At 33.3% G+C, this 21,950-nt stretch overlaps 3 protein-coding genes across 3 annotated transcripts; 2 read left to right on the top strand and 1 right to left on the bottom strand.

Moving 5' to 3' along the window:
- The first annotated feature begins 2,933 nt into the window (after window positions 1-2,933).
- LOC133778682 (trehalase-like) lies at window positions 2,934-9,148 on the top strand. The gene is made up of 11 exons (XM_062218687.1): window positions 2,934-3,637; window positions 4,757-4,876; window positions 5,668-5,783; window positions 5,862-5,962; window positions 6,046-6,155; window positions 6,245-6,317; window positions 6,783-6,947; window positions 7,060-7,147; window positions 7,979-8,078; window positions 8,164-8,377; window positions 8,862-9,148. Exons 1-11 carry the CDS (start codon window positions 3,027-3,029, stop codon window positions 8,943-8,945), a joined length of 1,782 nt encoding a protein of 593 aa, XP_062074671.1. The 5' UTR covers window positions 2,934-3,026; the 3' UTR covers window positions 8,946-9,148.
- A 492-nt stretch (window positions 9,149-9,640) lies between these two features.
- LOC133778683 (uncharacterized) lies at window positions 9,641-12,992 on the top strand. The gene is made up of 5 exons (XM_062218688.1): window positions 9,641-9,926; window positions 10,013-10,129; window positions 12,220-12,254; window positions 12,375-12,475; window positions 12,674-12,992. Exons 1-5 carry the CDS (start codon window positions 9,724-9,726, stop codon window positions 12,758-12,760), a joined length of 543 nt encoding a protein of 180 aa, XP_062074672.1. The 5' UTR covers window positions 9,641-9,723; the 3' UTR covers window positions 12,761-12,992.
- A 5,840-nt stretch (window positions 12,993-18,832) lies between these two features.
- Window positions 18,833-20,682, bottom strand: LOC133778681 (uncharacterized). Its single transcript, XM_062218685.1, has 2 exons — window positions 20,341-20,682; window positions 18,833-19,809 (listed from the first exon to the last, which is right to left on the bottom strand). The coding sequence occupies exons 1-2, from the start codon at window positions 20,662-20,664 to the stop codon at window positions 19,285-19,287; spliced, it is 849 nt and encodes a 282-aa protein (XP_062074669.1). The 5' UTR covers window positions 20,665-20,682; the 3' UTR covers window positions 18,833-19,284.
- Window positions 20,683-21,950: the final 1,268 nt, after the last annotated feature.

Genomic DNA, 21,950 nt, shown 5'->3' with positions numbered 1-21,950 from the left:
AGAGATAATAAAATTTAAAGAACATCATGTTAGGAGAGTATGTTGGTCCAAGAAGAATATAATCAAACCAATATTACTCAACTTCTTCAACTAATTATTCTTTATTAATTATAGTTTTCCTTTCCCACTAAGTGTTCACATGAATGGTAGGTAAACAAATAGGTTACCCTTTTTCTTTATTCAAACTCCTCATATTATATATATTTTTTAAACTAATAATCATGTGAAATTTTGATGCTTTTTGGATTTTCATTAATTTATTGTACAATATTTAATAAGACACGACTTAAATTACCATATAATTTATACATTCTCATAGTCTTTCCACGTAATTTCCTTGTCATTATCGCATATCTTTTGGCCATAGTCAAATAGGGCTTTATTATTATTTTCTTATCTGATCAACAAACTTCATCCATTTCAAAATGTCTTAGACCAAAATTTAATGACATGGTAGTCACGAATTAGATTAACGTTGAACTAAACCATTGGTAGATAAGATCAAGATTAACGTTGATGCAGCTATCTTTGAAGCTGAAAATAAGTTTGGATTTAGCTGTACTGCCACAAGTTATGTCGGTCTGCAAGGTTGGAAAGGTGTCTCTTGTGCTGCGCATGAAATCCAAAAAATAAAAAAAATCGAGTACACTGACCTTCTGAACACCGAAAAAACCAAAACCAATTAAACCGAACACTGAAAAAACAATTAACAGCGTAAATCGCCACTGTTCGATCGATTGGAAAAATTCATGTGGACCGACCGATTTGAACCGAAACCGACCGAAATTATAAATATATGTAGGTTATGTTATGCTTATGGATTTTTAATTATGTTTTCAAACTCTTAAATTTGTGAATGCAACTATGTTTTATGTATTTATGTTTTAAAAAAGACAAAAAAATGATTCCAACAATCCAAATTTTTTTAGTTTTTTTCATTGTCTTGCAAGAGCCTCTATTTATTGTTTAGGTCGTAATTTTGGGGTGGGCAGAGCTCCCTTAGAATTCTTCTCTATTGTATTGGAATAACTTTCAGGGTGTTTGTTTTGAGTAGTTGGGTTATCTTGGAAAGTGTTGATGAACTTAGAACGGAGGTAATATTAAACTTATGTATAAAAGAGTTCACTTTACCCTTAAAATACACACTCGTAGGACTCACACAAATTATTAATTTTACCCCCTTAAAATTAAATTCTTAATCCCACTTTTACTTTACCCCATACCAAATACCTCTTCAGTTTAATGAAGGTATACTTTTACTCAAAAACAAATATATATTTATTTTTTCATTGTAAATTGCACTAAAGAGAGTGAATTTTGTGCCCATAATTTATATGATAATTAAAAAAATATAATAAAAAACACTTTACTTTTACTTAGTATGCATATAAAATGCAAGTATTGTAAAGTAGACATAGAAAATGGAATATATAAATATATATAATAATTTTTTTAAGGAATAAAATGGATTTTAGGGATCACTTAATAAAATAAAATACTCATGGTGAATTAACTAATGTTCAATTTTCGTAAAGAATTTTTTTTATAATTTGTATAAAATATATAATTTCTCAAAACAGAAAAAAGAAAATATATATAAAAATAATTTAAAATTCACAATATTGATTAAAAATATTATAATTTTTTAATATAATAAAAGATAAAAAAATATATTATATAATTATCTCAAATAACTAACTTAAATGACTTCAAGGACAAATATGAAACCATTCCATTCTACATCTTTCAAATCATACAAAAACGATCATGTGAAAAGATCTTCAACCATATTCTTCTTCAAAAAGTGAAACCAATTATTTAAATTTTCGTTATGTTATTGATAATATCAATATATTAATATAATGAGAAATTCTCCTATAGCGCTTTACTTTAAGCCTTACTCTCAGTGTTCTTGACCTGTGAATAATTTTTGACGCGATTTTTTTTATGACAGTGTATATTGTAGCTATTTAGAGCATTCTGCAAATTTTCAGAAAATTCCGAATAGTTTACAGTACTGAAAACTAAGTTCAAACATGTTGTTGCATGCATGACTAATTTTTTTTATGCGCGTGAACATGTTTGAACGTAGTTTTCGATACTATAAACTATTCAGAATTTTCTGAAAAATTTGCAGGATGCTCTAAATAGCTACAATATACATGGTCATAAAAAAAATCGCGCCGAAAACTATTCACGGGTCGAAAAACACTGAGAGCCCTACTAGTAGGGATTAAAGTGAAACCCCTATAGAAAAATTATCCATAATATATATAATTATAAAATATATATAAATGTAGATAAATTAACTCAAATTCCTTGAAAATTCTAGAGAAAAAAATATATCTTTATCGGAATTTTCTTAGGTAGGGGCATTTATTTTTGGCATTTCCAGAAATTATAACTTAATTTTTTTGCATGATGAAGTACATTATAGTTATAACATCATTTCATAAAATTCCCAATAATTTATATTTTACAGTATCGAAATCAGAGTTCAATCAGTTAGTTGTAAGCATACTTGATTTTTTTATACACCTGAAAAATATAATATTTGAGCTCTAATTTTGGCATTGTAAATCATTCAAAATTTCTTAAAAATTAGCGGGATGTCTACTATAAATATCATGTAGGCTATCATACAAAAAAATTGGATTATAATTTCCCAAGTACTGAAAATAAAAAACGACACTACCTTATAGTCAAAAGTAATGCCCCTAGTTAAAGATGTCCCTATGCTTTTATATATATATATATAGTATATATACACTAAAATTCAAATAATATAAAAGTACGTATTTGCATGCATGAGTGAGAAAAAAAAAGATTATATTAAATTTTTTTATTTTTTTTAAAGTTTGACCTTTTCTGAGTCCGTATATATATATATATATATATATTATAACGAAACTCATAAATGCAGTTATTATTTGCCTAATTACCTTAATTTAATTCAAACCACAGAAATCTCTTCTTCTTCTCTTACCTGTTTTTTTTTTTCTTAAAAAAGAAAAAAGTTATCGTCAATGTCTGCTTCCGATCTTCTTCTTCACACACTCTCCCATACCCAAAACCCATTACTACTCTCCTCAAACGACAAACCTTTCCCGACGAATCACGTCGTACAATCCTCGTCGTTACCCGGTTCCGATTCCGGTCCGGTAATCCCCACAACCCCTCTGGTCAGCTTTCTAGAAAGGGTCCAAGAAACCGCACTCCAAACATTCGGAAAGTCAAACTTTGACCCGAAACTGTACGTGGATTTGTCGTTGAAGACTGATTTGACGGCCGCCGAGGCCGGGTTTGATCGGGTCAGGGAAAGCGGGTCGGTCTCGGTCGAGGATTTGAGGGAGTATGTAGAGGAGTACTTCGAGGGTGCAGGGGAGGATTTGGTGTACTCGGAAGCAGAGGATTTTGTGGCAGAGCCAGAAGGGTTCTTGCCTAAGGTGAAGAATGAAGAAGTGAGGAGGTGGGCATTGGAGGTTCATTCGCTTTGGAAGAATTTGAGCCGGAAAGTCTCCGGCGAGGCACGGCGGCGGCCGGAGTTGCATACTCTGCTACCTCTGCCTGAACCGGTCATCGTTCCCGGTTCAAGGTTCAGAGAGGTTTATTATTGGGATTCTTATTGGGTGATCAGGTTTGTTTTTTTTGTTTTTTTTTTTAATAATAAAATAATAGTTTTTGAGATTTTTAAGGTATGAGTTTTTTTTTTCTTTTTTTTTTAATTCTAGAGTATGGAATTGAGTTCATGATTTTTTTTTTTAAAAAAAAAAATTATAAAACAATTGAGGATTGGATGGTTTTGTGTTCTTTAAATTGAATGATTCATAGTAAGAAATTTTAACATATTTTTCTAGGCATTTTCTTCTTAAAAAGAGAGGCAAAGTTTCTTTCTTGGGCCAATTCAAGTGCATGAAATTAAGTTTGTTTTTAATGAGATTATAATGGTTTTATTTTATTTTTTTTACATGGAATTGATTTCTTGAATTTGTTTGTTTGAAGTATGAAATTAAACAATTGAGAATTAGATGATTCTCTGTTTTTTATATTATATATCATTAATAGTAGGCTAATTCTAGTACTTTTTTTTTTTAAAAATGAAGTAGAGAAAGCATCTGCTAAAAATTATGAGGGTTTGCTTGGAAATAATGAAAAATAAAAAAAATAAAAAATTTAATACGAGTAAAATATAATTATATTATGCATTGATATAGTAGTCATTCTACCAAAATATTAGAAAATCTATTTTATTGGAGTGACATTCCAATATCTTAAATTGAAACCAAACAAAATAAAAGAATAAAATCAATTCTTTTCTATTTCATTCAATAATAACAAAGAGGTATCGAGCTTTTAAGATCGAACGACTTAACTTCGTAATGAGACGAGTGAGTATTGAATAACTTTTCTATAATTAATTTGAACTACATCACATCATAATCAAACATTACCTCTCTTGAACTTGTTTTGAAGTTCATACATACTTAAACAACTAATTGCTATAATATTTCTCTATAATTAATATTTTCTTCAAAAGTTATTCAACCATAGTTAATCAAAACAAGATTTTAAACATTTTTCACTATAGCTTCTTTTGGTGATTATAGTACATGGAATTAAGTTTCTTGATTTTGTTTGAGTTATAGCTAAACAACTAAGAAATGGAGCATTATTCTATAATTAGTACCAATTCTTCTTGATTTTTCATTTTAAAAAAGATTATTGATCTTTAATTATAATTTTTTTATTTTTGCAGGGGATTACTAGCAAGTAAAATGTATGATACATCAAAAGCAATTGTGAGTAACCTCATTTATCTCATAGAAGAACATGGCTATGTACTCAATGGTGCAAGAGCCTATTACACAAATAGGAGGTATGTGATAACACATCTTTCTTGGTATATTTTCTTCTCTTTTTTACCATTTAAATCGTGGTTCGGCCCTAAGTATAAGCAAGTAAGGCCTGCGTCTAGGGCTCCCAGACAGAAGGGCCTCGAATTAAAAAAAAATTTATAATTTTTCCTTTCTAAATGGATTTCTAATTTTTTTTTAAAAAAAAAAGATAACATTTTATAATAATCATTACAAATATTCAAGATTTCTTATTGTTATTGTTGTTAAAGTTGATACTTTTATAATACATTAATCCACTAGAATCCAATACAATAGAATTTCGAAATGAAAATATTTCCAAATTCCATTTTCAAATGTAAATCATGACATAAAAAAAAAAAGGCTTTGCCCAACAAAACGACCTATTAAAAAATTGAAAGAATTTAATTCCTAAACTCGATTAGTAGTACTTCTAGAGTCCAATTCTTCCCCATACTACGAGTGAAAGGGAAAATGTAAAGACTACCATTAAAGCAGCCCAAGCGAGACTTACTATATCCATGGGAATTATGTCATCGATTTCTTTGAAAGAATTATTCAATTATTGTTTGGGTGTTAGAATTTTTTTTTCTACCAATATCGACTTATATCCTCTCAATTATAATACAATTAGTTTAGTCCGAAATCTATTCTTATATAGAAGTATTACTATACTGTATTTTTTTCTATTTAATTATTCTCATAATACTATCCATATATCATTGCAACTATATATTTTTTATTTCACTATTTTCTCAAGACATAATTACATTAAAAAAGGTAACTTTTGCAGCCAACCTCCTCTCCTTAGTGCTATGGTTTGTGAAATATACAAGAGGACTAAAGATCTAGAATTTGCTCAAAAATCTCTCCCTTCTTTAATCAAAGAATATCATTTTTGGAACTCAGGTATTTTTGGCTTATAACTCATACTTTTTTATTTGCTTTCAAATTTTCTATCCAAAAAATATTTTGCTGTTTTTGAAGGTATACATAGTGTGACCATTCAAGTTGATGAAGCTTGTGATCAGAATTTAAGTAGATATTATGCTATGTGGAACAAACCCAGACCTGAGTCTTCAACCATTGTGTGTAGTGTACTCATGTAATTTTTCATTTTATTTTAATATTTGATTAGATTGGTATTGTTAAATATACATAGTTTTTTTAGGACAAAGAATCTGCTTCAAAGATTGCAAATTTTGCTGAGAAGCAGCATTTTTATCGCGAAATAGCGTCAGCTGCTGAATCGGGATGGGATTTTAGCACGAGATGGATGAGGTATCGAGTTAAATTGTTAAAATTATATGATTTCATCTAAAAACTAATTGGTGATAAATATCGTTATTAAATTTCTTGGTTTGTTGTAGGGACCACAAAGATTTTACTACACTGGCCACAACTTCAATCTTACCTGTGGATTTGAATGCTTTTATACTTGGGGTATGGAAATATCCTAAATGTATATGAATATATATAAATATAGGATTTATATTTTTTTAGACTCTATGTTTTGTCTCATTATCTGTTTGGATCCTTTGTTTTGATATATGACTTTTTGGACCCTATGTTTTGTAAAATGGTTAAAATAGAACCCTAAACTCAATTTTGATGAAGAAAAAATTGAATATAACAACACAGTTTTTAAGCAGAATAATTTTATTTTTGTTCTGAATTGTTAGTTTGGTAAATTATTTGTGATTTTAGTTGAGAAATCATTGACCAAAATCGGATTTAGGGTTCTATTTTAACCATTTTACAAAACATAAGGTCCAAAAAGTAATTTGTTAAAACATAGGGTTCAAACAGGTAATGAGACAAAATACAGAGTCCAAAAAGGTATAAACCTATAAAAATATATTTCAATTTATTAATATGGAAGATTTGTTTCATATGTTGGTGGATCAGATGGAACTGAATATTGCCTTCTTGGCAAAAGTTACAGGAGATGATACCATCTCTGAGCAGTTTTCAAAGGCTTCTCTAGTGAGAAAGAAGGCAATGGAATCTGTTTTCTGGAATGGTGAGATGGGACAATGGTTTGATTACTGGCTCAACCGAAGCTCCTGTGAGGTTAGTGTTTGTTGTGATCTGATTTTTCTTTATTGCATATTTATCAATAGTGATGATTTATTGTTTTAAACAAGTGTTCTGATCTTCTTCATTTGATATTATTATTGCTCAGGAGGCTGAAACATGGAATGTTGAGAATCAGAACCAGAAAATATTTGCTTCCAACTTCATTCCCTTATGGATAGAGACGTTTCGTTCAGGTTTGTGCGGTCATGAATGTTACACATTGCACCCGTTATTTGAGTATTAAAGTGTAACAATTAAAAAGATTTGGGTTTTTTTGCCGCTAATAACCCTTAAGAGGGTGTTTGGTATGAGGTTCGAGTTTGTGGGAGTAGAGTTAGAGAATGTGAAACTCAAGTGTTTAAATGGGTTAAGATTACCCTAAAATTAAGCTAAAAATACGACCCACTTGAAAACACAAACTCCTAAGCCATCAAAATAAATTTACCAAATATGAGTTAAATTTAATATTCTCATTCCCACCAAACCAAACTCTCGTACCAAACACCTCCTAAAAGAAATTAATGAGATCCAAAATTGTATAAACTCGGACAATGGTCAAGCTTGAAACCAAAACCATTCTCAGCCATTCAAGCAGGCCCAAGATTAGCTGGTGAATAGGGTGAGTCTGATCTGATGAATGAGATGGATACATTCTATATTCCCAAATTTTCTGCTTTTTTTTTGGGGTCCAAAAAAGAGGTCAAAAATTTCAAAGGGGAAATTTTTGTGCTTATAACTTGTGGGGCATGGTGTCAAGAATGGCCTACTTGGGCCCTTGTTCTATTCAAGCTCAAGTTCAAGTTCAAAAATGACCATACTTTTCTAGCTACACCTTGGGTGGGTCATGTGTCTATACTTTTTATTGTAAGAAAGTAGTTAATTAATAATGACATAAATTTATCTGAATACATACAATGAACAAATTCATTAACAAGAATGAAAGTGATCATGGTATCATTGTCATGGTTCTGATTTAGGCAAATGGCCTTGTAATTGATTTGTTTTGGTGGGTTTTGTGTATGAAGATGGTTTTGTGGTAGAAAAAGTGATGAGAAGTCTTCAAAGTTCAGGTCTTCTTTGTGCCTATGGAATAGCAACTTCTCTGACAAACTCAGGAGAACAATGGTCAGTAGTTTAGTCCACACATGATCATAACAATGTCTATGATAACTTGTATAATTAGTCAAAGATTAATTATAATTTGTATTAGGGACTTTCCAAATGGGTGGGCTCCAATCCAACATATGATTATTGAAGGTTTGGCAAAATCAGAATCAAAAGAAGCAAGATCAATGGCTGAGGATATTGCTGTGAGGTGGATCAGAACTAATTATGTGACCTACATGAGAACACAAACTATGCATGAGAAATACAATGTGGAAAACTGTGGAGACTTTGGAGGTGGTGGTGAATATGTCCCCCAGGTAGGTTTCACTCTTTCGTAAATTATTTTATGTTTAACTTCTGTTTCGATTTGTTGCGATAAAGTTTTCAATAATTACGTCTTCATGTTGATCGTATTTCAAATCATTTTCATTCGATAACAATAATCGAATAATGATCTAATTGTTAAAATCTATGTAACCATTTATAGATAAATATTGACGTTTCTTTTGAGCGTTTTTTTGGCAAAATGAACTATTTTTTAAAGTTATTTTGCACTCTAGTTTAGTTTTAATGCTTTTTTGCAAAATAGTCTCTTATAATTTAGACAGGTGGTCGAAAAATTCAAACAGCCGGTTGAAAATTTTAGATAGCTGGTCGAAAAATTTAGACATTCGGTCGAATTTTAGATAAATATCATTTTGTAAAACATTATCAAAAGTAGATGAGTATGCAAAATCACTCAAGAAAAAATGTTATTTTCGCAAATTTATCTTCTTTTAATATGTAATAATAATGTTGCAGACTGGTTTTGGTTGGTCGAATGGAGTAGTATTGGCGTTGCTGGAAGAGTTTGGATGGCCTGAATACTTAAGGATCGACATTTGATTTTCTTACAGAAGAACTTTAGAATTTTCCAAATTGAGTTCTCAATATTGGAAATTGATCATTCTGTAAGTAGCTAAGTAGCTATGATTAGGGTTCAAGGTCTACTAATTGGGCTAGTGGCATGGTTGTCTATAGGATTAATTGGATGATCTAGTTGAAAACATATTTATTGCAGTCATTTTTTATTTTAATATATTTTTCTACACATAAATAGTTATAATTCTAATTTTTTTTATTTGACTATATATATTTTCTAGTCATTTAAAATATTCTACAAAATTTTAAGAAATTCTACCCAACCTTAAATGAATAAATGTTCCACACAATGAGAAAAACGACAATAAAGGACACAGACTGTGAAAAACGACAGCAAATGAAAAAAAAAATGTAAGAACGACAACAAATAAATTTGAAAAAACGACACAACAGTGAAAAAATTCATAACGACACAAACTTTGTAAAACGACAAAAAAAAATAACGAAAACGACAAGAAAATAGAGAAAATGAATAAACGACATAAATTATGGAAAACGACATTACATGAATAAACGACAATAAGTGACAAGACGGCCATAGCCTGGCCCTATAGATGAGAAGAATTAAAAAAACGACAAAAAATATTAAAAACGACATTATTTGAGTGAGCGACAACAAGTCAGTAAAACGACATTAATTTTGTAAAAGCAAATGACCAAAATTGAAAAAACAACAAAAACAAAAGATTGGGAAGAAAAGAAAGAACTGAAGAGAGAGAAAGAGAAGAGAAGAGAAGAATCAATGGCGGGGAGGGAGAGAGCAGTGGCGACGCTGCCGAAACTGATAAGGAGTTTGAGAAATCAGCCACCCAAGCCGAAGGTATCCATGGCGATGCCTCACCTACAACATAATCAAATGCTTCCTTCTCTGAGGCGAGCCTTTTCTCTCTACGATCAGATCAACATCATCGACAACGTTCCCGAAGACCAGCTTCGCTTTCAACGGTATTATTCATTCCCTTTTCACCTCTTTCCATTTCAATTCAATTCGACTCTAAATTTGATTTGATTTCTTTTCTTTTTCTTCTTAGCTATACGGACACTGGGTTTACTGTCAATGGTGTCGACTACGAAGGAAGCTTGCTTTCGGTTGGTAATTTGCTCATGTCTTGGACCCCCAAAAATTTATCCCAAATCACTCCTGACAGGTACTCCTCCATATGTTTTTTAATTTTAGAATCACTTTGAAACTTAGTGTTGTTAATGGGTGCTTGAAAATGTAGTTCAGGCTACTTGTCTGTTGAAAAAGAACATTTTTTTTAAATGATTGTGAAGATAAATTGCATTATTGTACCAATTAGGTTCAAGTTATATACTTTACTCATTAGGACCGTTTCCTCAGATATATTTGTTGGGTTTTGACTCAGTTATAATAAAAAGAATTGCTTTATAGGAAATGGTGAGTAGATTTATGTGAATTTTCTGGTTTATTGGCTTTCATGGTGGGTGGTATCAAAGATGGCCCATGGTTTGTTGAAGAATTGCAGAATTTCAGAGCCAGTTTTTAAATTTTGTTGATGAAGTGAAAAGTCCATTTGGGTTTGTGAGTTTAACTAATTAATTGGTTGGAAACCTTTTGGGTCTATTACCCTTTATAGGACAATGGAAACTCTTGTGGAATTATGATGAAACAAAATGGAACAAAGAAAGATTTGGAAAAAGAAACTAAAACTGAAGCTATGATAGCTGGGTCCCTCGGTTTCCCAATCAATGCACTTCTTGAGGAAAAAATTCAAGCTGGAGTGGTGAGAAAATTGGGTGGGAAAGAACAGAATGATTATATAGTTGTGAGGAATTATATATTAGTAAGGTGGAGGGGAAATGTTCGAATGTGGCTATCAAGGGGGCAGATTAAAGAAACTGCGAGTAATGAGCACAAACATTTGAGGAATCATCTGCCTATTATTTTCTATTGTATAATTGTTATATTAATTTTGAGGAATCATTGATGCTGGACTGGCTGGGCTAGCAGCAGCAAGGCAAGTCTTGTCATTTGGATTGGATTCAAGGTTATTATTCTAGAAGGTAGAAATTGACCTGGTGAAATATTTAATACGCAAAAGATGAGACAGGGAGGTAAATATGTTGCTGTGGAGAGCATTGTTAATACTGGTATCCATGCTAATGCTCTTGGGGTTCTATCTAGGCAACTTACCATTCTACTTCATAGTTCATATAGTAAGAGATAATGGTCCCTTGTACAAGCCAGATGGGTCACCTGTTGATAAAGAACTTGATTCCAATGTTGAAGTTATTTTTTATAAGTTGATTGACAAGGTCATGGAACTGAGACAGATTATGGGTGGATTTGCGTATGAATCGATATTACCCTGGGTTCAGTTTTGTAGAGATTACGGATGGTGTATGCTGTAGGTCGAAATGATGAGGAGAGGCAATGTCGTGATTGATGATTGGCACCATGAAAATTTGGAATATGCAATTGCTGGATGTCTTTCAAACCTTTTTGGCTGCCTTATTGGATCAGGATGACCCTTATGAAATGGGTGGTGACCACTGTTTTCACTACAATATATCTTGTGAACAGGCGCTTGAACTAGAAAACTTCACAGGAGGAAATGGAGGTTGGTTGTCAAACATGGTAAACAGCATTGGATTGAAGCTGATGGGACATGGGACCCAGTGCTGTAGGAAATTTATGTGTTTCTTTGATTACTAGTATTGGTAGCGCAAGAAGAGGCAAGGGAAGGAATTGTGTGTGGTGGACAGCCTTAAGTTCTATGAAGATAATGTTAATTTCAGGAGCTTTATTTTTTAGCCTTTTGAGTTTTGATATATACCCTTTGGCGTTTTCAAAAATTCTCATCCTCTTTATTGTATTCAAGAAATCTGATCAGTTTCTTGGAGCTTGGACTGGAAAGCCAGTTTTTTTAGTAAATTTAAGAATTTATTCGTCTTGACATTGCCCGACTTGGTGGCCAACTAGTCAGACAGCCTTGACATCTCACTGAAAATTTAAGTAGTTCAAACATGTAACATTATCGTATTTTAGGTGGAATAGAATAACTCTAAACGGGATTCTTTTTTTCTTAAAAAAGATTATTGGTAGCTATATTGATATGTGATGTATTATGTGTTTCGGATCGGGTCCTGTCCTTTTCTAAGATGGCTTGTTCTTCTCTAACTGTGCTATATTGTTCTTTCGGTTTTATAGTAAACGAGTCTCATCTTTAGTGCTTATTTTACTATTTCTGATCTTTTGTTTTATGTTACGATGCAGTCTGTCCATCTTCAAAATTGTGCGTCCTATACCAGGTACGAGATTTAGTATGTTACGCTGTTAAACGCTCGTATATTTTTCTTGTCCACCTACCTTTTCAATGTTGTTAGCAACACTCTATTTACTCGAAATTTCGTTCAATGTTTCAATTATAGAGATCTTGATTCTCGGCTGTGGGCGGAACATTGTACCGGTAGATCCCGAACTAAGGCGCTTCATACGATCAACGGGAATGAAATTGGAAGTTCTTGATTCAGTAAGCAAACTGTGCTTGATTATCACTGTAGTTGTGTGCAAGAGAAATTGTACTTGAACTTTGATTTTCTGATTAGTGGTGGTTCATGTAGAATTGTTCTTTATTTGAAACACTTTTTAAATTATGTGTGTACAACATAGGATTGAACATTCACTGTTGAAAACAACTGTTAATGATATCCATTTGTTTTTGTTTCAGAGAAACGCAATTTCAACTTACAATATACTAAACGAGGAAGGTAGGATCGTGGCTGCTGCACTCATACCCTATGGAGTTTCTTCATGAACCGGCGGCTAAGTTCTTGTTTCAGCCTTGTTCTAAGGTTCAATCTTTTTAATAAACTGAATTTTGAGTAGCTCAAACTTTTGTTTTTTTGTTTTTGGTTATCTTATAGTTAACCACATTTTGATTGCAAAGTAGAGCTTCTTCATTTTTGTGTCAACCATATTACCCTACTCTGGCTGGTGTTTGAAACTAGATTTTGAGCATGTTAATATTACCACCAAACACTTCAAAATCTTTTTTTTTTTTTAATATCGAAGAGATTATAATAAGATTTGGGATATCAACTTTTATTCATAGTACAAAAAACTTGAATACATGGTATAACTTTTTTTTTCAAAAAATGTTTGTCATTTATTAGGGTGAAATTTACTTGTATAACTTAAAATATTGTACAGTAACACTATTTTCTATTTTTGGTAGGAAGGAAAAAAATAAGAGGGAAAGAAAAAATTTAATATGGAAAAGAAAGTTTGTTTCCATGATAGTTGTTTGGCAGGAAAGTTATATTATTTTATAGGGAAATTTGCAGTAAAAATTATTAAGATGTTCAAAATGTTGTACTTAAATCACCAAGTAGTTTTTTTAGTGGCAAAAGTCAAAAAGTTCAAAAATTGTCTAAAACATTGCACTTAAGTCATTAATTAATTTTTTTGGCAACAAAAGTCAGCAAATAGTCTAAAATGTTGCATTTAAGTCGTTAAGCAGTTGTTTTTGTTGCAAAAGTCACATTTTATATTAATTTTATTTCAATCTTAATTAATAAATAAATATCTTAAAATATATACTCATAACATCAATATAATAAAATGAATCTCTTTTAAAAATAATTAATAATTTTAAATTTTATAATATAAAAATAATATTTAATATTAGTTAAATTAAAATTTTAAAAATAATACAACTTAAATTGAATTAAAACTTAGTTAATTTAAAATTAAATAATGTTTGTTATAACTTTTGATTTTTTTTATTTGTAAAACAAATTTCAAATAATTTTTCAATATTAGAATTATATAATTAATTAAAATTGTGATAAAATTAGTGTAAAATATGACTTTCGCAACTAAAAAAATTACTTAATGACTTAAATGTAATATTTCGAATTACTTATTAACTTTTGTCGCCAAAAAATCTATTTAATGACTTAAGTGTAATATTTTAGCTTACTTATTGATTTTTGCTGCTAAAAAAACTAATTAGTGACTTAAAATTAAGTAAGTTAAAAATATATTAGTAATTAAATTTCTTATTTCCAGTCATTTTTCCTTTCCACTCTCTTTTCGGTGAGAGCTAAAATAAAGATTGCAAAATCTTTATGATTTCAAACACAAATCACTTCATAACATAACTATTAATTTTTACCTTCCAAAAGAGAATATATCATACTCATTCACTCTATTATTCTAATAATAATAATAATATAAAAAAATCTATATTTTTAATATTTATCATTGAAATTGTTGATTTTATTTTAGCACTTGTAGTAATGACCGACCTGTTTACGTGTATCACGTTTAAATTCCTCAAGCGTGTATCACATTTCTATACAATTCTATCATTGTTTTGTTCAAAGTTTAGGAGAAGAGAATATTCATTGAATTTTGTTAAATAAAAAAGTTAAGTTAGTACACTTTTCTTTTTCTTGGTACTTCAAAATATAAAGAAATGGTTATAAAAGAACACTTGATCAAATTTTGTATTGTATTTGGTTCATACTTCTTTGACTACGTGTTTTGTCTCATTATTTGTTTGGACTTTGTGTTTTGTAAAATTGTACAAATAGATCGTAAACTCAATTTTGATAAAAAAAAAAATTGAATACGACAACATAATTATTAGGTATAATAATTGTGTTTTTGTTCTGTATTATTAATTTAGTTAATTATTTGTGATTTTAGTTAAAATAAATTTTGAATAAAATCATTTATTTAAACTATTTTATAAAACGCGGAGTTTAAAAAACAATTTGTCAAAAAACACAAAATCTAAATAAGTATTAAGACAAAACACAAGTCTCATTACAACCCCATTAGTAAAACAAAACACAGGTCCTATTACAACACCATTTTTTTAACATTTTGCTATAGAACTTGATACAAAATACTATTTATTATTCAAATTTTATTTAATTAATTTCACCTTTCTCTCTCTTATTAAATCTTATTAATATTTTGAGAAAATATTTAAATAAATAAAAATGATTAATTTTTTTTTTATATGATATGAATGAAAAAAGATACGATGTATAATATGTTGTAAAAGTCACTAGATCTTCCTATTTTATTTTAAATGATAAGAAAAAAAATTATTGTGATTGCTCTTATTTATTATAACGACGATTGTAAAAGGGAAATTTGATAAATCATGCTTACATTAGCTTAATAATTAAAATTTGAACCAAAGTTAACCACCCTATGATACAAATGCTTATCTTTCATTTAATACCAAAAATACCCCTCTCATAACACCTTTCCTCTCTATTCTCCCTCTTCCTCTCTACCTCTCTTCACCATACCTCTCTTCACCATACATTCTCTCTCACTCTCTCTTCACCATACGTTTTACACACAAAATTTTTATACTAAAATCTTGCAAGAAAGATACACATTCGGACATTGTGGATTGTTTGAGGAGAAACACCAAGCTTTGTGTTATTTTTGCTCATAGTGAAGATATTAAATGGGTAAGTGATTTTCTTTGATTCTTGTTGTTGTTGGTTGCTTTTATGATTCATAATGCTGTTTATATGTTGGATCTATAGTTTGTTGGTATTTTTTGCTGTTTTTTTGGGTGAAAATCGTGTCATGTGAAAATCTGCGTTTTCTTGGGTTCCCTGAGTTTTTTTCTAAATGCCCGATAGTGTCCGATAGAGACCCGATACAGGCACGATATTTGTTGAGTTTCAAGGTTAGGGATGAAGGTCCGATGGCAACCCGATGGTTGCCCGATAGTTTGGTTACCCGATGGTTATAAGGGTACGATGGCTACCCGATGGTTGCCCCGATTATTATTTTAAATCTACACATCCTTTTAAGTACGATAATAGATCGATAGTAGTCCGATATATGCCCGATAGTTATTATTAAGTTACTGCTGACCTAATAGTACGATGGTACTCGATGTTACCCGATACTTGCCCGATATTAGTGTTTTAAGTGATCAAAAAACATAAATAAAACTTTGCCCGATACCGCCCGATATGGCCCGATACTGGTACGATTCCCAAACATTTGAACTAAATTTCGACATTTTGTTGCCATTTACTGATTTTTTTTCTTTGTACATGATAGGGTCAACTTTGTTCGCGTACTTAATGTATAATGGTGTTTGGGAGCGTGAAGGTAGAGATTGGGTTTTTAATGGAGCCGAAAATTTAACGTTCGAGTTGGAGAAGGACATAACTTACTCACAACTTGTTGAACTTCTGTACTCAGAGCTGGAGGTTGACAAAGTGCAGTATGACCTGAAATTAGAAGTGAATTATAAGTACATGAAAGGGTTAATGTATCGGCCTGAACTTATAAGGAATGACAAGGGTGTAAGCTTATATTTGTCAATGCTTTTGAAGAAGCCAGATGAATTTGTTCCCCTTTTTGTGACTTTGGTGGAGAAGAATATCATTGTTTATCGTAATCCTCCACCAAGTACTGTTAAGGATACTCGTAGTGAGGTTGGGACTTATGTTCCAGAAACAAATCCGGAGGTGCTGGTAGCCACTGCTGTACCTGAATCAAACCCTTTCATACCAACAGTTGACCATGTAGCACAGATGCCATTTCATGATGATTTTCCTGATTGTCCTGACCCTGAAAATGATTTTGAGGGCAATGACGACCAAGAAACAGAGGTCCGTTCTCAAGCTTTGAGCCTGAGTCCACTGTCGTACCAAATACCGAGGCAAACAACATGTAGAAGTAGACCCCGTAGAGAAGATCGCCAAACACCTGGTACTAGTAGTAGTCGTCCAGACGGAACAAATGATGCTAGAGAATTTAGTGATCCACTCTCTTCTTCGACATATTATAGTAAATTCAAAGCTCAGATGTTTACAAGAGAAGACATTGAGGATAATAGTCACTATATATCTATGGGTGGCACATCGGGCGGGGAGATTCATTTAGGAAAGTTTTTCAGAGACAAGGAACATTTAAAAAAGGTTGCTGGCTTGTTTGCAATGAAGAAGGGATTCGACTTTATAGTTAAGAAGTCTGGTACTGATGTTTGGTATATTACATGCAAGGATCCTGATTGTGGGTGGAGGTTAAGAGGGAAGAAGAAGCAACTTTCTAACATGTTCGAGGTGACAGCATTTGAAAATGTACACACATGTTCCCTCGATGTTCGAAAAAAAGATAACCGTCAAGCATCACCTTTGGTAGTTGCCGAACTGATCAAGGATAAATTCTCAGTTAACGGTTCAGATTATTTAGCCTCCAAAATAAGAGAAGATATGAAGAATTCTTTCGGGATCGAAATGAGTTATGAGAAGGCTTGGAGATGCAGAGAGAAAGCACTCCACATAGTTAGGGGTACGCCTGAAGCTTCATATTCGAAGTTACCTGGGTACTTGCACATGCTGCGGTTGAACAATCCCGATTCCATTACTGATTTCAAGGTAGACGAGGGTCGCTTCAAGTATTGCTTTTTTTCTCTGGGTGCTTGTAGGCGGGGATTCAAGTTTTGTCGACCTGTTATATGTATTGATGGGTCCTTCTTGAAAACTAGGTATGGTGGCCAAATGTTGTGTGCCGTGGCATTGGATTCAGACAGCCACATATTTCCGATTGCTTTCGCAATGGTTGACAGTGAGAACCACGACTCTTGGACCTATTTCATGAGGAAGTTGAAACAAGCGATTGGTGATGTTGAGAACTTAGCATTCGTATCGGATAGGCATCAAAGCATTGTTCATGCTTTGGAACTTGTCTTCCCTGATGCACCCCATGGCGCATGCTACCACCACATTATTATGAACGTGGCTAGCAAGTTCAAGACTGATTGCTTCACGGATCATATTTACAGTTGTGCATACTCGTATAAGAAGACAGATTTTGAAAGAGAATTTGAAAAGATAAAAGCAATGGATGTTCGAGTTGCACTATATCTTGAGGGCATTGGATTTGAAAGATGGGTTCGTGCGTACTTTCCAGGGGACCGTTACAATGTAATGACAAGTAATTGGGCTGAAAGTTTCAACAGCAAAACTAAGGACGCAAGAGCCTTCCCGATCACTGCTTTTGTTGAATTCATCAGGTTTACTATTCAAACATGGTTTGCTACTCGAAAGGAAAACGCTGAAAAGTGTAGCACGACTCTATCACCAGTTATGGAGGGGGACTTGTCATGTCAATTTGAGAAATCTCGGTTCTTAAGCGTCGACAGAGCTGGACCTTATACATTTAATGTCCACCCCGGAGGAACAGTTCAGAGCGGTGGTATAGTTGATTTGGAGGCACGACAATGCAGTTGCGGCCTATTCCAAATCATGAAGATTCCTTGTCCACATGCATGTGCTGCTGCTCAAGAACGAAATATTAGCATGTACGCATTGTGCTCTCAATATTACACAAGAGAGAGTTGGAAGAGCACATATGAGGGGACAATTATGCCAGTTGGTGATGAGGATGATTGGGAATTGCCTGAAGACATTAAGAACATCCAAGTTGGAGTACCGATTGAGAAGAAACCTGTAGGCCGACCGAAGAAGCAAAAGGTCGGACGAATTAGGAAAAATCGATATCCTTCTAATGGAGACAAGGTTGTGATACAACGATGTTGTAGCAAGTGTGGTGGTAAAGGGCACAGCAAAGCGTCTTGCAAGTACCGAGGTTAACTTGTTTTGTTTGTATTCTAGTTGACCTATTATGTTTTATTTCTGCTTGAACTAGTAATATTTGTTATGTGCTGGATTTTGCAGGTTTTTTTCTATTTTTTTCTCCATTATGAAACTCTTAAATATGTAATAATCCAGTGTTGGTTCGATAGTGCACGATGCCGGTACGACAATGCACGATATTGTTTGTTGTAGGATTATTTAAATGTATCTTACAATATGGTACGACGTTGCTCGATGTAGTACGATAGTTAATGTACGACATTAGGGTACGATAATGTACGATATTTGTCCGATAATGGTACGATGGTATGGTTTCAGGACTGTTCGTGAAATTTGTGAGGCAAGTGAGGGTACGATAGAGTACGATAGTGATCGATGATAGTACGATGCAAAGATTAAGCACATTAAAATGTAGTAATTACAAAAAGAGCAATCAAAAAAATTATACAATTCAAAAAAATTAAGACCGTTCAACATAAGTTTTGGTAGAATAAGTCTACACACCACCTTTGCCTAAAAAGTTTCATATTATTGTCAGTTACATTATCAAATGGTAGTTGTAGAAGCTTATGTTCAATATGCTCAATTACGTAACATCCGCAATCGCCACTGCATTAGAAAATAAACAATAATTTAATAAAGTTTTGTAATTAAGAAATAATAATTAATATGTGATATTTAATAAAGTTCACCTGGATTTTGTTTGCGGTACGAATTCACGTGGAATGAGTTTCCAATCGAAGGGTCTGACCTGACTCTCTGATGCTGTCAACTGAGGCGCGAGTATAACGTCATGGTTCTCAAATAAACCGGACTGTCGCAAGACCGACGGGAAAATGGTACACCAGTCAACCATCAAGCTGATCAAATCGTTTTCGGAAATTGATCCAATACTGGAGTCAAAGATGTTGAGCATCCACCCATTCAGGTCTGCCTCTACAGCTACCCAATGCATTTGGTCTTTCAAGAAGAGGGCAAAATAAATGAACTCCTTGTTCTGCCAACTCGGTAAGAACTGGACTGCATCACCCCTAACCAGGTCCAATATACTGTCATCCCAACTAAATCTAGAGTAGTCAGAACCTGGAAAAGCGTCCCACCGACCCTTCAATGATTCGGGAAAAATTGTAGGCATAACAACACATTTCTGAGGGTACACGTTAGGATAAAATTCTAGACGCCTCCTCATGAGATGAAATGCTGCATCTAAATGCTACATTAAAGGAAAATTAAGTCAGTAACCACAATATCGTACCAAAATAAACAAACAAAAAAACTATCAGACATGAATATAGTAACTATCGTACCCAAATCGTACCATTATCGTACCCCAATCGTACATGAATATATTAACAATAAAACCTTCTATCGTACCAATATCGTGTTAATGTCGTACCATCATCGTACCTTTATGGCAAAAACTAGTATTATACACCATCGTACCCACTAGCGTCCCACTGTCGTACCATCATCGTACATTATCGTACTACCATCGTACCTAAATTGTCCCACTACAAATTCTAAATTTATGATGGTAATAGTAACTACTTAACAAATTATATCGTACCACTATCGTGCTAATGTCGTACCACCATCGTACCATTGACATAAACAGTTTATAATTTGACACTTATAATTATCGTACTACTTTCGTACCATATCGTACCCATATCGTACCACTATATATAGAAACATTTAAATAAATTTTCAACATTATTTAATTATGAAGTTATAGAAAACTTACAGAGTCAGAAAGCCATGTCCTCGGAGTATGCAGTTTCAGGAACCAAGCAGCATCGTGTGTCCCTGAGAAGCATTCCCTCGGATATTTATTCCCAATGGTGCCAAGCAACCACTTGTGAAAGGTCATAAGTAATTTACCATCAACAACCCTCAATGGATCCACATTCACTGCTGTCTTCGATTTCTTATTCCTTTTCCTCATTGCAGTGTACTCATCGAACCACCTAGGCCTCTTTCTTTCTCTCCTCTTCTCCGGTGCTGGTGGAGCTATGTTTAAGAATTGTACTTCAGAATCTTCAGTATCTCCGATTACAGTAATTTGCATATCCTCTGGTGTGCGAAAAATGTGATCATCTACATCATCAGGTCTGTAATCGTTAGGGAGAATGTCTTCATCTACAGGAGACTGAGGGCCTTCTTCAGTGGACTGAGGGTGTGGATCTGGAACTGGCCTACTAAGATCTTCCATCATTGTCATAAGCTTCTGCAATTGACCCAAGATCTCGGACTGACCTTTAATAAGGGCACTTTGTTGCCCTTCAACCTTTTCCAACCTGGCCAAAATCATAGAGTAGCCTGGTTGCTCAGCTTGGGAGGAGGTGCTGGCATGAGGTGTTGATGGGGGAACCTCAGGTGCCTCAGGTTGAGCTGGTGGAACCTCCTTAAAAATATTTGCTGCTTCTGCTTGCTCAGCTAACTTTTCAGCAAGCTTTTCAGCCTGGCTCTGTAAGGCTTCCTGTGTAGGCTGTCCATCGGGACCCACCTCTAGTTCCTCTAACCCCATGTCCACATACAATGGGGCTTCATTGTCTGTAAGGGTCCTCACATACTGTTCTTCAGCAGGTCGGGCACACAGGTAGGGGTATACTGTCAACTGCCACAAAAAACAATGCATATTTAGATTGGAAAGTAAAACAATATATCATGTCAATTGGTAAACTATCGTACCCCAATCGTACCCATATCGTACCCATATCATGCAATTATCGTACCCATATCGTACCCATAACATAACAATATCGTACCCGTAAGTGAGAATTGCTTGCTAACTATCGTACCATCATCGTACAACATCGTACCAATATCGTACCACTACTACTACATTAACAAAGAATACATATCGTACCCCCATCGGACCATCATCGTACCAAATCGTACCACTTAGTCAGTTTTCAAACAGTTGACAAAAAACCACAAAATAACCCCATAATCGTACTCAAATCGTACTCTATCGTATTCCTATCGTGCAGTACCCATAAAATTGCATATCTAGAAAAAAATATAGAACATTCAAAAGTAAAGTAAAAGCTCACCTTTTTGGCAAACAACTTAATAAGTTGCTCTTTGTGTATCTCTACTTTCTCCTTGCTCTGCCAGTTGATCATTCTTGGTATGCCTTGGCCCAATCTCACAGCATGATCCTGACCCAACTCAATGATGGACTCAAAAGCCCAATACTGCAATGCTGCAGCATACCCATAAATAGAGTACTTGGCCTCCTTTTGAGTCTTTCCTTTCTCAATCTTCTTCTGTAAATGCTTCTTCATTTCAACAAAGTCTTTTTGACAAGTTTGTAACAACTTCTGGTATGATATCTTCCCCCACGGGTAC

This window comes from Humulus lupulus, chromosome 5, assembly GCF_963169125.1.
Source record: "Humulus lupulus chromosome 5, drHumLupu1.1, whole genome shotgun sequence".
Lineage (NCBI taxonomy): Eukaryota > Viridiplantae > Streptophyta > Magnoliopsida > Rosales > Cannabaceae > Humulus > Humulus lupulus.
Note: the sequence above shows the minus strand (reverse complement) of the source record. Positions and strands in the feature narration are given on the sequence as shown.

Excerpts from the sequence above, each read along its gene's own strand:
- LOC133778681 (XM_062218685.1), bottom strand. The coding sequence starts at position 20,664 with ATGCAAATTACTGTAATCGGAGATACTGAAGATTCTGAAGTACAATTC. Across the intron at positions 19,810-20,340 it reads GGACATGGCTTTCTGACTCT|CATTTAGATGCAGCATTTCA; the intron begins GTAAGTTTTCTA and ends CCTTTAATGTAG.
- LOC133778683 (XM_062218688.1), top strand. The coding sequence starts at position 9,724 with ATGGCGGGGAGGGAGAGAGCAGTGGCGACGCTGCCGAAACTGATAAGG. Across the intron at positions 9,927-10,012 it reads GACCAGCTTCGCTTTCAACG|CTATACGGACACTGGGTTTA; the intron begins GTATTATTCATT and ends TTTTCTTCTTAG. Across the intron at positions 10,130-12,219 it reads TCCCAAATCACTCCTGACAG|TCTGTCCATCTTCAAAATTG; the intron begins GTACTCCTCCAT and ends GTTACGATGCAG.
- LOC133778682 (XM_062218687.1), top strand. The coding sequence starts at position 3,027 with ATGTCTGCTTCCGATCTTCTTCTTCACACACTCTCCCATACCCAAAAC. Across the intron at positions 5,963-6,045 it reads GACCTGAGTCTTCAACCATT|GACAAAGAATCTGCTTCAAA; the intron begins GTGTGTAGTGTA and ends TAGTTTTTTTAG. Across the intron at positions 8,079-8,163 it reads ACAAACTCAGGAGAACAATG|GGACTTTCCAAATGGGTGGG; the intron begins GTCAGTAGTTTA and ends AATTTGTATTAG.